Source organism: Odocoileus virginianus, chromosome 8, assembly GCF_023699985.2.
Source record: "Odocoileus virginianus isolate 20LAN1187 ecotype Illinois chromosome 8, Ovbor_1.2, whole genome shotgun sequence".
Classification (NCBI taxonomy): Eukaryota; Metazoa; Chordata; class Mammalia; order Artiodactyla; family Cervidae; genus Odocoileus; species Odocoileus virginianus.
Window position 1 is genome coordinate 16783928 of NC_069681.1, and position 13517 is coordinate 16797444.

Here is a 13517-nt window from a genome sequence, read left to right on the forward strand (position 1 = left end):
CGGACACGACTGAGCGACTGAACTGAACTGAATCCATTTTGTTATGTGTGCTTAGCACTCAGTCGTGTCCAACTTTTTACAACCCCACAAACTGCAGCATGCCAGGCTCCTCTGTTGATGGGATTCTCCAAGCAAGAATACTGGAGTGGGTTGCCATTTCCTTCTCCGGGGGATCTTCCCAACCCAGGGATTGAACCCAGGTCTCCCGCACTGCAGCGGATTCTTTACAGACTGAGCTGCCAGGGAAGCCCAAGTATACAGGAGTGGGTAGCCTTTCCCTTCTCCGGGGAGGGAACTTCCTGACCCAGGAATCCAACCAGGGTTTCCTGCATTGCAGGGGGATTCTTTACCAGATGAACTACCAGGGAAGCCTTGGTATGACTTCTTAGATGCCAGATACAGATCAAGGCTCTTTCTTTTAACATTTGTATGTCACATTGTTGTACTGGCATTTATTATTATTATTATTTAACATCTTGTCTGGGACTTCCCTAGTAGTCCAATGGTTAAGGCTCCGGATCCCAACGCAGGGGACCCAGGCTTAATCCCTGGTCAAGGAACTAGATCCCACTTGCCACACCTAAAAGATCCTGCATGCTGTCACAACCAAATAAATAAATTTTTTTTAAAAACCCATATAACATAAAATTTATCACCTTAACCATTTTTAAGCATATAATTCAGTAAGTGATACCCTTTTAATGGTTCACATTTGCTTGAATGAGTACTGAATTTTATCAGATTTTTTTCCTGCATCTATTAAGATGATCATATTTGTTTCCTTTTTCCCTTTTTTAGTATGGTGAATTACATTGAGTTTTCAAATATTAAGCCAGACTTGTATTTCTGGAAATAACCCCATTTAGTCGTGATATATCAATAGTCTCCTTTTCATATGTTGCCAATTTTTATTTGGGAAAATATCATGGAGTATGTTTATGGCACACAATACACTGAAGGCTGCTGAGTTTCTGGGTGGAAGGAGAGAGGCTTTAAAAATATTTAATCAGTTCATTTACCATAACATGTAGTGTAAGCATATTACTTAAGAATATGTAAGCAAGTGTCAGAAATAACAGCTCAGCATTAAAAGTGAATGGAAGCAGAAGTAGAAAATAAGGTTATTCTTCTACTTTTTGTACCACCTATTAAAATTATGTGCGCATTATTTTAGAATTAAAACAATTTAAATTAAATTTTAAAAGATCCTCCCCAACCAGAAACCATACAAATCTGATTCAGCTGGGATATTTTTGTTGGTGCATGCCATGCAAACAGGAAAGGTAAATAGGTAACTAATTCGTCCCAGCATAACTGATTAGTTAGTCCTTAATTTTCTTCCCATGATTTGTTAATACTCTTGTGTCACGGTGTTTCTGTACTATTTGTCCTTGCTCGGATACTACACTGATTAGAGATACATACAGTAGCATGAGTTTGAGCTTCCGCGGTGGCTCAGACGGTAAAAAGAATCCGTCTGCAGTGTGGGAGACTGGGTTCGACCCCTGGGTTGGGAAGATCCCCTGGAGGAGGGCACGGCAACCCACTCCAGTGTTCTTCCCTGGAGAATCCCATGGACAGGGCTACAGTGCAGGGGTCGCAAAGAGTCGGACACGACTGAGCGACTAAGCACAGCATGAGTTAACTGTAGTGAAGCTCATTTAAAAAAAAAAAAAAAAAGATCTGCAAAGGCACAGAGATTTATTTAAAAAAAAAAAAAAGTAGGAGGCTGGTAAGCGCGTAGAGGAATCTGAGTAGATAAATAATGAACGTTGAAACATCCACAGTAAACGGCACTCGTTAAAACGAAAAACTCCGGCCGCGCAGTTCCCTGGGAGAAAACAAACATCACAATTTGAAACCCTTAAGTGCAGCAGAGACTTAGAGACGCAAACCGCCGAGGTCAGGTTTGCAGGCCCTCACCTGCTCAGGCTGATTGACAGCGGCGGCGGGGGGCGGGGCGAACCGAACGTCACTTCCCGTCGCAGCCGTCCTGGTCCTCTCGCGCGATGACGGCCAACGTGGAGCCGCGTGGGCGGCGCCCGGGGATCGGAGTGGGTGTCGTGGTGACCAGCGGCAGGCATCCTCGCTGCGTCCTTCTGGGGAGGAGGAAAGGGTCGTTCGGAGCCGGCAGTTTCCAACTTCCCGGGGGCCACTTGGAGTTCGGGTAAGCAGTCGCCTGGCTGACTGGGAAAACGAAACGGGCGCGCAGAGGACGACATCCTCTCCTGCGTGCATCCGTACGTGCGTGCACGCTGACGCTGCGTCCTTTCTCGCGCGTTTGTCTTTCTCGCCCGAGGCCGGCAGGGGGCGCTGCTCTGGGCGAGGCGTGCCCTGGAGTCGCCACGTCCTCGTGTGAGCTGCCCTCGAGGGGTCAGCTCCTCTCTCGCCCTGACGCAGCTGGGCGTTGTGACTTGCCTTTTCCTGCCGCTTGCGCTTGAAAGGCCGGAAGTGCGTATTTACAGGCCTCGAGTAGTGTAGTTGTCCCTTCAAATGTTTGCACGGTTTGCTGGCGATTTAAACGCAGGCGGTATGTTATTTTCCTGCTCCCGTTAAGTCTCGTAGCGCTCCAACCAAGGGAATGGTTGACGGAAACCCTGGGCCTCTGTGCCTCCCTCGTTAAAGCGGGGAAATCGCCCGAAGTACTCCCTAAGGTCTCCCTCTCTGCTTTGACTTTCTGTGAACTGAGGTGTCAGACCGACAGAGAAAGTTTAGTTCTACACAAGGGTGAAGAGAGGCTGAGATTGACCTAGAAGGTGGGTTCACCCGGGCTCTTGGACTCTTTAATCGATAGAAATTGGTAAAATGCCAGAGGAGGAATTTAGGCAGAGCTTTGTCGGGGCTCCTGCTGTAGCCGGAGGGAGGGAGCGAGAACGAGAAACAGGTGCCCTTGCTCGCTCTCCTGGAGCGGGAGGTGGTGGTGAGCTTGTTCCTTAATGGAGTGGGGCGTAGGCATGGATCTGCGGGTTGGGCAGGAGGGGCAGCTTAGGTGGTCTGCCCGCTCCTTTGATGGTTGTGTGTGTGGAAATCATGCCTGGTAACCCTGCTTCGCTCTCAGCAACTTAAAAATGGCTGTAGGTTTGTGGGCCTTTTTTGTAGTTAGTCTTTAATTGCCCCCGGAGAAGGCAGTGGCACCTCACTCCCGTACTCTTGCCTGGAAAATCCCATGGACGGAGGAGCCTGGTAGGCTGCAGTCCACGGGGTCGCTAAGAGTCGGACACGACTGAACGACTTCACTTTCACTTTAATTGCCCCAACTGTGCATGCATTATTTTTAGTCTCTACCTTTGTCCAGGTGCAAGCACCCAGGGAAAGGGTCCCATCCTATCTCAAAGTGAGAATAGGGATGACATCTGTAGAAGATAAACAGCATCAGAAATGTTCAAGGGGCTTCCCAGGTGGCGCAGTGGTAAAGAATCTGTCTGTGATACCCAGCCCAGCATTTTTTGCAACTGGCTTGAAGATGTGTTTTTACTGTTTTGTACCAATTTAGATCAAAGAGAGGGCATATATTGCATGTGATTAGGACTTCCCAGGTGCCACTAGTGGTGAAGAACCCGCCTGCCTGTGCAGGAGCTATAACAGAAGCAGGTCGGGAAGATCCCATGAAGGAGGAAATGGCAACCCACTCCAGTACTCCTGCCTGGAGAATCCCATGGACAGGGGGAGCCTGGCGGGCTACAGTCCCTAGGGTCGCACAGAGTCGGACACAACTGAAGCGACTTAGCAGCAGCAGCAAGCTATCACTTAATAAAATTACTAGATTAAAAATCAGATTGCACGGACAAGCACACCCCTTAATGGTGCTGGGTGCAGAGCTCATGTGAGGTACCCTGCTTTTGCTCCTGGCAGTTCACAAGTGGCAGTTGGGTTTTTGAATCTTGTTCATAATTTGTGCCAGCTAGTTATTTCTGGTCCCTCGTTGTTTCTTTGTGTTCTGCTGGGTACAGAGGAGAGGAGACATAAGGGTCTCAGCCTGTCCCACCATCAACGGGATGGAGGGAGGGGGATGTACAATTTTGGCTGATTGCTTTGTTGTGTGGCAGAAACCAACACAACATCGTAAAAATTAAAAAAGAAAAATAAAAGTATTTTGGTGTTCTGGTTCTCTTACAGGCGTTCGTGTTTCCTTTGTGGTGGGGAGAGGAGGTGCGGGCCCATGTTTTGCGTGCTCTCTGCCTCCTCCTCTTCTCCCTGTTTCTGATTTCTTTGCGTTCCATGTGCCCTCTGGGTGCAGTATTCCTGTGTGCGCTCTTTCTGAGGGTGTGTTGGTGGCTGGTTGGAAGTCCTCCAGTCCTACAAGGATTTCTGCACTGCACAATTCCCCGACACAGGTGACTAAGAACTTCTTGTGATGCTGGCCGCCAGCTCCTGGTGTTAGCACACCACGCTACATTTTCTTTCTGCTGGGTCCCCAGTAGTCTCACAGCATCTGCTTGGCCCGGAGAAAACATGTTGCTTTCACTGCCACTCATTTCCTCTGCTCAGCCATCGTGGGCTGCTCTCCCCAGTCTCCTACCTTCCAAATGCTTAAAGTGGGGGTGAGCGTTGTGTTCAGTGCATCCCTGACACCACGGGGCGCACTTCAGACCCCCAGAGCTCGTTCCCTGCTGTTGCTCTGCTCCGAGGCAAGGGGCGGCCCTGTGTGCTCCCACAGCTCAGCCCTTTGACTGGGGGTGATACACCGGTACCCCCTTGAGAGCCACACCCAGTCTCCGTGACTGTTTATTTCTCTTGGAGCACCTCTCAGTTGGTTTGGGGGCTGAGCTGTGCCGCCCCCCCCCCCCCCCACCATCAGGAAGAAAGGGAACATTCCTACAGCCTGAAAACTCACAACTTTCCTCCCTTCCCAAAGATCTGTCTGTCTTATGGGAAGACTGAGGGTAGATGAGATAATGAGGGAAATAATCAAGGTAGAAAAGATAGAGAAGCAGTATTCTTTTTTGCTGAATATCTCACATACGAAAGTGCTTCATAAATACAAGGAAATTTAATCCAGAAGGCATATGAAATGACTTTTAGAAAAACTGTATCACACAGATTTCTTTTCATACTTGTTTTCATTTGATACATACTTTATCTGACTATAAAATTCCATTTGGAACCATTTCTAAAGGGAGATACTATATATTTTTAGTCTTGTTTCATATATGAAAACTGTACAGTGAAATGTTTTCATTTATATGCAGGTTTTTGTAACTTTTAGAGCATCAGTTCTTGTCAATATCTAGTTATTATCAATCATATGTTGAAGGTGAACTAATCAGTGTATTTTAATTTTTGTGAATGCCTTTTGTTCTCAAGTTTGAGGCACAAACTGAAATTCTGAACCTACTGGAAAAGACTTTACTCACTTCTTGATACACTTACAAGCCTGTGAGAAAGTAGCATTATCTTTTTACTTATCTAAGGTGGAAAATAATGGACTTTGAACTCAAACCTAGGTCTAGTTAACTACAAGCCCTGTGCTCTTAACTGATATATCAGACCACCTCCTGGCTACATGCTGCTTCCAGGTAAGTGAACTAGTGCTGAATTGGCTAAATGTTCATTTTTTGTTGTTCAATATGAAGTCCTTTTGGTCTTCAGAGAACTAGATACAGGATAAACAGTATCCAAGGAGGTTTGTTGATTTATTGTTTTAAAGCATGAATCAATTACAGCTCTTTTGGGGTTACACTGGAAATTTCTAGCCAGGAATTTCATGGCTTTAAAAAAAAAATGAATAAATAGAATTGAATATGGTGGTGTGTTTCTGTTTTCCAGTGAAAGCTGGGAAGAATGTGCTCAAAGGGAAACCTGGGAAGAAGCAGCTCTTCACCTGAAAAATGTTCGCTTTGCCTCGGTTGTGAATTCTTTCATTGAGAAAGAGAATTACCATTATGTCACTATTTTAATGAAAGGAGAGGTGGACCTGACTCATGATTCAGAACCAAAGAATGTAGAGCCTGAAAAGAATGAAAGTAAGAGAATTATATACAATAATGCATTTTCTACACGAGCATATGTCTGAAGGAAGATTACTTTATGTCACCATATGAAGAGAGTTAGAATGTAATTATACTTTCATTAGAATTTAAATCTACTTAAGTTCTGAAGTTATAAGGATAGAACAGGAAAGAGAATGGGTCTAGAGCCAGACTGCTTGATTTGCATCCTGGTTCTTCCACTAAGAAGTTTGTGACCTCGAGCCAAGTTACTTAGGTCTCTGGGCCTCTTTTCTCATTTGTTATAATAGTACAACAACCCTCAGATGGGTTGTTGTAAGTGTGAAATGAGTTATTACCTACAGTGGGCCCGTCCTAATGAACACAGTAAGTACTCAGTGTTAGTTTTATTTCTAGTGTTTAATTTTGTTTCTATCTGTGATTTTTAAAGCAAAACATTTAATGTGCCTTCCTCAGTTTTCTCACCTGTGCGAGAGAGAGAACTTTCTTTTATAAAAGATGATTAACTTGCAAAACACCTAATCTGTTACCTTCTGTGTTGAATTGAGTGCTCTGACAGCTTTAATGACAGTAATTGATTTCCTTTTATTTATCCTTTTATTTACCGCGTACTACACCTTGTTCCTGGGGCTTCCCCACTGGCTCAGAGGTAAAGAATCCACCTGCTAGTGCAGGAGATGGGGTTCAATCTGTGGGTCGGGAAGATCCCCTGGAGGAGGAAATGGCAGCCCACTCCAGTATTCTTGCCTAGAGAATCCCATGGACAGAGGAGCCTGATGGGCTACAGCCCATGGGGTCGGGGAAGAGTCAGACAGGGTTTAAACAACTCGGCAAGGTATGGAGGAGGGGGCATGGATGCACCACCCTCCCAGCAGCTTGACGTGTTCAACTCTGAAGCTTTCTGAACCCAGCTGTGTGGAGTTTTTATGAAGGATCATTATGTGATGGGATTATTATCACTGTGACTGAGTAAACCATTGCCCGTTGATTAACTCAAACCTCCAGCCCCGCTCCCGTCGCTAAGGTGGAGCAGGCCTAAGCGGTGGCTGAAAGTCCAACCAGTCATCATGCCTCTGTCTTTCTGGTCTGCACCCACCTCCCGAAACAGGGATGAAGACCAAATACATATTTCTTCTTTCATGATATCACATGAAGAAAAACACAAGGATCCAAAGGCCTTCAGCTGGCCTAGGGTACAAGAAAACTTATTCCTGCCTTAAGAATGGGAAGGCAGGATTGTACCAAATTCACTAGGGGAGCTGATAACCTGGCCATGGTACAAGAGGCTTGGGGGTCTTTGTTTTATTTATAACACAGGCATGCAGACTCTGCCCCGTGTTCAGCAGGCCCTGGATCTGAACAGCCTGCTTCAGGCTTCCAGTCACCGCATCTTTCCTCCAGCCATCAGATTATAATTAGAGGGATTGTCCAGATGCTTCCTTCTCTAGGAGGCAGGGTAGACGCTACTTCAGGTCTCTGGAGACTCAGTTAATTGAGCATCTTGCAAGACACGGTTAGTGTGTACCTCCCCTCTTCCTCCACCACCTCTCCTCCCCCCACCCCCCATACTGTGTGGTCACAGGTACTGATCAGCCCTTCCAGAACTTGTTCCAAGTTCGTGGATTCTTTGTCCCCTGCCTTCCCAGACTGAAACTACATATCTGTATTTTATAGGCAGAGAAATGCTTAATGGAAGAAACAGTAATTACACATAGATATATACATGTAATCATAAACTAATTTAGAACAGAGTTCTTAATAATCATTGTATTTTTGTTGTTAATGTCATAATATTTAAACATTTACCTGTGCATCTGTGCATGCTCAGTCATGTCTCTCTGCAACCCCACGGACTGTAGCCTGCCAGCCTCCTGTGTCCATGAGATTGTCCAGGCAAGAATACTGGAGTGGGTTGCCGTGCCCTCCTCCAGGGAATCTGCCTGACCCATGGCTCCTGCCACATACCCTGCATCACAGGCAGATTCTTTACTGCTGAGCCACTGAAAATTATGTTTGTATAGCCAAGCTAATGCATAGCATCACTCTTGCACTTTGTTTTATTAGTAGCAAATCACTTTTAAAATTAATTTTTCTTAGTACAGGTTAACTAGCCAAAATGAATATGCTTTGTTTCCTTTCAACTGAAGAAACTGCTTTAATATCTTTCTTTTCTAGGTTGGGAGTGGGTTCCTTGGGAAGAATTTCCTCCCCTGGACCAGCTTTTCTGGGCACTACGTTGTTTAAAGGAACAAGGCTACGATCCTTTTAAAGAAGATTTGGATCATCTGGTAGGATATAAAGGAAGTCACCTAGAGGTGAACAAGGAGATTCACTGAGTTGTTTTTTTTTTTAATGGATTGGCCAAAAAGTTCACTTAGGTTTTTGTAGGCTGACTACAGTCATGCTGAGTTGTCTCTAACTTCATTTGAAACCATTTTGTAAGATTGTAAGATTGTATTGTGACACCTGTCACGGCAATGTGCATTTTTTAAAAGAAACTTATCAAAATTGGTGAATTTGGGGGGTAGCCATTTTAATATTGAAAATGGAAGAAAAAAAGCAACAATTTCGGCATATTATGCTTGATTATTTCAAGAAAGGTAAAAATGCAACGGATACAAAAAAAAAGATTTGTGCAGAGTATGGAGAAGGTGCTGTGACTGAACGGACATGTCAAAAGTGGTTTGCAAAGTTTCGTGCTGGAGATTTCTCTCTGTATGATGCTCCACGGTCAGGTAGACCAGTTGAAGTGGATAGCAATCAAATTGAGACATTAATTGAGAGCAATCAACATTATACCACACGAGAGATAGCCGACATACTCAAAATATCCAAATCGAGCGTTGAAAACCATTTGCACCAGCTTGGTTATGTTAATCGCTTTGATGTTTGGGTTCCACTTAAGTTAAGCCAGAAAAACCTTCTTGATCGTATTTCCACATGTGATTCTCTACTGAAACGTAACAAAAGTGTTCCGTTTTTAAAGCAAATTGTGACAGGCAATGAGAAATGGATACTCTTCAATAATGTGGAACGGAAGAGATCATGGGACAAGCGAAATGAACCACCACCAGCCACGCCAAAGGAGGGTCTTCATCCAAAGAAGGTGATGTTGTGTATATGGTGGGATTGGATGGGAGTCCTCTATTACGAGCTCCTTCCAGAAAACCAGTCAATCAATTCCAAGAAGTACTGCTCCCAGTTAGACCAGCTGAAAGCAGCCCTCAGTGAGAAGCGTCCAGAGTCAGTCGATAGAAAATGCATAATCTTCCATCAGGATAACACAAGGCCACACGTTTCTGTGATGACCAGACAAAAATTGTTACAGCTTGGCTGGGAAGTTCTGATTCCTCCACCATATTCCCCAGACATTGCACCTTCAGATTTTCATTTATTTCGGTCTTTACAAAATTCTCTCAATGGAAAAAATTTCAATTCCCTGGAAGACTGTAAAAGGCACCTGGAACAGTTCTTTGCTCAAAAAGATAAAAAGTTTTGGGAAGATGGAATTATGAAGTTGCCTGAAAAATGGCAGAAGGTAGTGGAACAAAATGGTGAATACGTTGTTCAGTTCAGTTCTTGGTGAAAGTGAAAAATGAGTTTTTTATTTTTGCTTAAAAGCCGAAAGAACTTTTAGGTCAACCCAATACATAAAAGGCAAAATAAGGTCCTGTTAAAGAGTGAAAAATATCTAATTTCAAAACAACTCCATTTTACCTGAGAAGTCCCACATGATGGCCAGTTTATTTGTAGTCTCTTAAATATACCCAATATCTTTTCATTCAGTACTTGTGAAAAATTTTCAGATTGTGTCATGAACTGTGTTTCAGATTCAGAAAATGTGACAATTGGTGATGTTATAAATGGTAATTCCGCTTTCTGTATCTCTCTGGTATTGATGTGTCATTACCAGTGTGTGTGGAGGAGAGTGCAGTAGAACTTGTCTTAGTGTTTCACTTCTAGTAGAGATCCTAATTCAAGTGCTAACACAGAATTTATCACACTTGTTGCTTTTCCTCTCCTGGTTTTTTGTTGTTGTTGTTAATATATTTTGACAGTTCCTACAACTAGGGCAGGCAGGGCAGGTCATTAGGGTGTATTTCTGATTGGGAATGTAAACCTCGGGAAGCGAGTTAAACCGTCCAGGATCTGTATCCCGTTGTGAACAGGCCTTATCATTTTGGATCTCAGTTGATCTCTCTTCTTGAGATTCAACTTCCTTGTATGTGAAATGTGACTAGACTAGGGCAGTGGTTCTCAGTATGGCCTGGAGAAGTCCTCAAGGCCCTTTCAAGTGTCCTCAGGGTCAGTCTGTTTTGTCACATCCTCATTCTTTGCTGAGTGTACAGAGGAGTTTTCCAGAGACTGCATGTTATAGGTTACTCTAGTAGAGTGACTGCAAAACAGATACAAAAATCTAGCTCTCTCCTAGTAAGCTAGATGTGGAAGAAATTGTCAAAAATGTAAAACAATGCCATGCTTCTCACTATTTTTTTTAAAGAAAAACATCTATATTTTTTATAAAAATTATGTGAACATGTAACAGTTTTGTGTTAGGGGTTTTTGTTATTTGTAAATAAATAATTCTTAAAATTTATCAGTTTTAATTCCTAGTATGATACTACTAGATAACATCCTATAAAAACTCTTTAGGGCCTCAGTTTTGTTTTTGTTTTTTTTTTTTTATGAACTATAGTTGTTTACAGTGTTGTGTTAGTTTCAGGTATATACCAAAGTGATTTATATATGTATTAATGCACACACATTTTCAGATTCTTTTCCATTACAGATTGTTGTAACATAATATAGTTCCATGTATTATACAGTATGTCCTTATTTTTTATCTTTTATATACTTCTAGTGTGTATCTGTTAATCCCAAACTCCTTATTTGTCCCTCCCTGTCTTCTTCCCTTTTGGTAATCATGCCTTTTTCCTGCATCTGTGAGTCTGTTTGTTTTGTAAATGAGTTCCTTTGTATCATTTTTTTAGAGTCCACGTATTAGTGATACCATGATACTTGTCTTTCTCTGACTGACTTAGTGTGTCTAGGTCCATCCATGTTGCTGCAGATGGCATTATTTCATTCTTTTTGTGGCTGAGTAATACTCCATTGTATATATGTACCACATCTTTATCCATTCATCTGTCGATGGATGCTTAGGTTGTTTTCACATCTCAGCTATTGTAAATAGTGCCGCTGTGAACATTGGGGTGTGTGAATCTTTTCAAATTTGTTTTCATCTTTTCCAAATATCTGCCCAGAAGGCAGATTTCTGGATTGTATGGTGTCGTTTTTTAGTTTTTTAAGGAAGCTCCTTACTGGCCTCCTCAGTGGTTGCACAGTGTACATTCCCACCAACTGCACAGAACGGTTCCGTTGTCTTCCCCACCGTCCTCAGCATTTATTGTTTGTAGACTTTTCCATGATGACCATTCTGACTGGTGTGGAGTAGCACCTCATCATTTTGATTTGTGATATTGACCATCTTTTCTCATGGCTCTTGACCACCTACCTGTATGTCTTTGGAGAAATGATATTTAGGTCTTCTGCCCACTTTTATGATTTTGGAGTTTGTTTTGTTTTTGTTTTTGTTTTTTTTCGTTGAGCTGTATGAGCTGTTTGGATATTTTGGAAATTAAGCCCTTGTCAGTTGCATAATTTGCAGATACTCTCTGCCATTCTGTAGGTTGTCATTTTTGTTTTGCTTGTGGTTTCCCTTGCTGTGCAAAAGCTTAGAAGTTTGACTAAGTCCCATTTGGTTTTTTTGCTTTTATTTCTTTGGCCTTGGGAAACTGACCTAAGAAAACATTGGTACAATTTTGTCAGTTTTGCCTATGTTCTTTTCTAGAAGTTTTATAATGTCATGTCTTACTGGTCTTTAAGCCATTTTGAGTTTATTTTTGTGTATAGTAAAAGGGCGTGTTCTAACTTCATTGATTTACATGCAGCTTTCAAACTTTTCCAACACCACTTGGTGAACAGTCAGTCTTCTCTCCGTTTTTTGTCTCCTTTGTCAAAGATTAACTGGTGTGGGTTTATTACTGGGCTGTCTATTCTGTCCCATTGATCTGGATGTCTGTTTTCACGCTGTTGTCAGAAGTCTGGGAGGGTTATACCTCCATGTTTGCTTATTCCTGGGTTTTCTGTGGCTCCATATACATTTTAGGATCCTTTTTTTTCTGGTTCTGTGAAAAATGCTTGAGTAATTTGATAGAGATTGCATTAAATCTGTAGATCTGCTTTGGGTAATATGGCCACATTAATAATATTCTTCCAGTCTGGGAGCGTGGGATATCTTTACGTTTTTTTTAAATCATCTTCAGTTTCCTTTATCAGTGTTATATAGCTGTCAGCATATAAGTCTTTCTCCTCCTTGCTCAGGTTTATTCCTAAGTGGTTTTTTTTTTTTTTAATGTGATTTTAAAAGGGATTATTTTTCACTTTCTGATACTCCATTTTTCGTGTAAAGAAATACAACAGATTTATGTAGTTAATATTGTACCCTGCTACCTTGCTAAATTCATTTATCAGTTCTAATATTTTTTGTTTAATGACAACCCACTGCAGTATTCTTGCCTGGGAAACCCCATAGACAGAGCCTGACAGGTTGCAGTTCATGGGGTCGCAGAGTTGGACATGCCTTGAGCACGCACATATGCACCTTACTAAGTTTATCAGTTCGAGTAGATTTTTTTTGAATCTTAAGGTCCCCAGTAATTTTTAAGAGTGTAATAGGATTCAAAACCAAAGTTTGAGAACTGCTGAATTAGACCATAAACTCATCTTTTTTCTTCATGAACCCATTTCTATAAAATCACATGCTTCTCCTAGAGCTGGTTATATTTGAATTTTGCCCTTTCAGAAGACTCAAGTACTGTTGTAATACATACTACAAAAGAATCTTTCTCCAATGAATGAAGATCATTTTTAAAGTTGTTTTAATTGCTTGCTTTTTCTAAATTATATGTGCACATTGTAGAGTTTACCATTTACAAATCTCATTTTCTGTTTTGACAAACTTTTTTTAGAGTGATCTCAAGTAAAATTAGTCTATGTTCCTTGAACTCATGAATTTCAGTTTTTCCTACTCCTGTTTGATTATTCACATCCTTCTTTTGCCTGCTCATTAGTTTTACTCCCTTCAACTGACTTAACCCTTTCTGTCCCTGAAAGTGAAGTGGAAGTGTTAGTTGCTCAATTGTCTCTTGACTGTTTGCCACTCCATGGACTGCAGCCCACCAGGCTCTTCTGTGAATTCTCCAGGCAGGAACACTGGAGTGGGTCGCCATGCCCTTCTTCAGGGAATCCTCCCAACCCAGGGTCAAACCCGGGTCTCCCACACTGCAGGCGGATTCTTTACAATCTGAGCCACCAGGGAAGGCCCCTCCTTGAATGGTAGATGTGGGAGGCCGGATAAAAAGAACCCAGGCAGGCCTTGTGGATGAAGCTCCTCCGTAACTTAATCCCAAGTACAGTTGATTGAGAATTCATTGAGATATGTCTTTATTATATAAACAGGTGTTTTATAGTTTCAGAGACTTAACATAAATGACAAGTTTCTTCCAA

The 13517-nt window shown here is 42.4% G+C and overlaps 1 protein-coding gene across 1 annotated transcript; it reads left to right on the forward strand.

The window, feature by feature from the left end:
• Positions 1-1976: 1976 nt before the first annotated feature.
• Positions 1977-8555, forward strand: NUDT15 (nudix hydrolase 15). Its single transcript, XM_020876521.2, has 3 exons — positions 1977-2167; positions 5767-5963; positions 8124-8555. The coding sequence occupies exons 1-3, from the start codon at positions 2010-2012 to the stop codon at positions 8282-8284; spliced, it is 516 nt and encodes a 171-aa protein (XP_020732180.1). The 5' UTR covers positions 1977-2009; the 3' UTR covers positions 8285-8555.
• Positions 8556-13517: the final 4962 nt, after the last annotated feature.

What these genes read in the sequence shown, in the direction of transcription:
- NUDT15 (XM_020876521.2), top strand. Translation starts at nt 2,010, where the DNA reads ATGACGGCCAACGTGGAGCCGCGTGGGCGGCGCCCGGGGATCGGAGTG. An exon ending in GGGGGCCACTTGGAGTTCGG is followed by an intron (nt 2,168 to 5,766) that starts GTAAGCAGTCGC and finishes TCTGTTTTCCAG; the next exon opens with TGAAAGCTGGGAAGAATGTG. An exon ending in AGAGCCTGAAAAGAATGAAA is followed by an intron (nt 5,964 to 8,123) that starts GTAAGAGAATTA and finishes TTTCTTTTCTAG; the next exon opens with GTTGGGAGTGGGTTCCTTGG.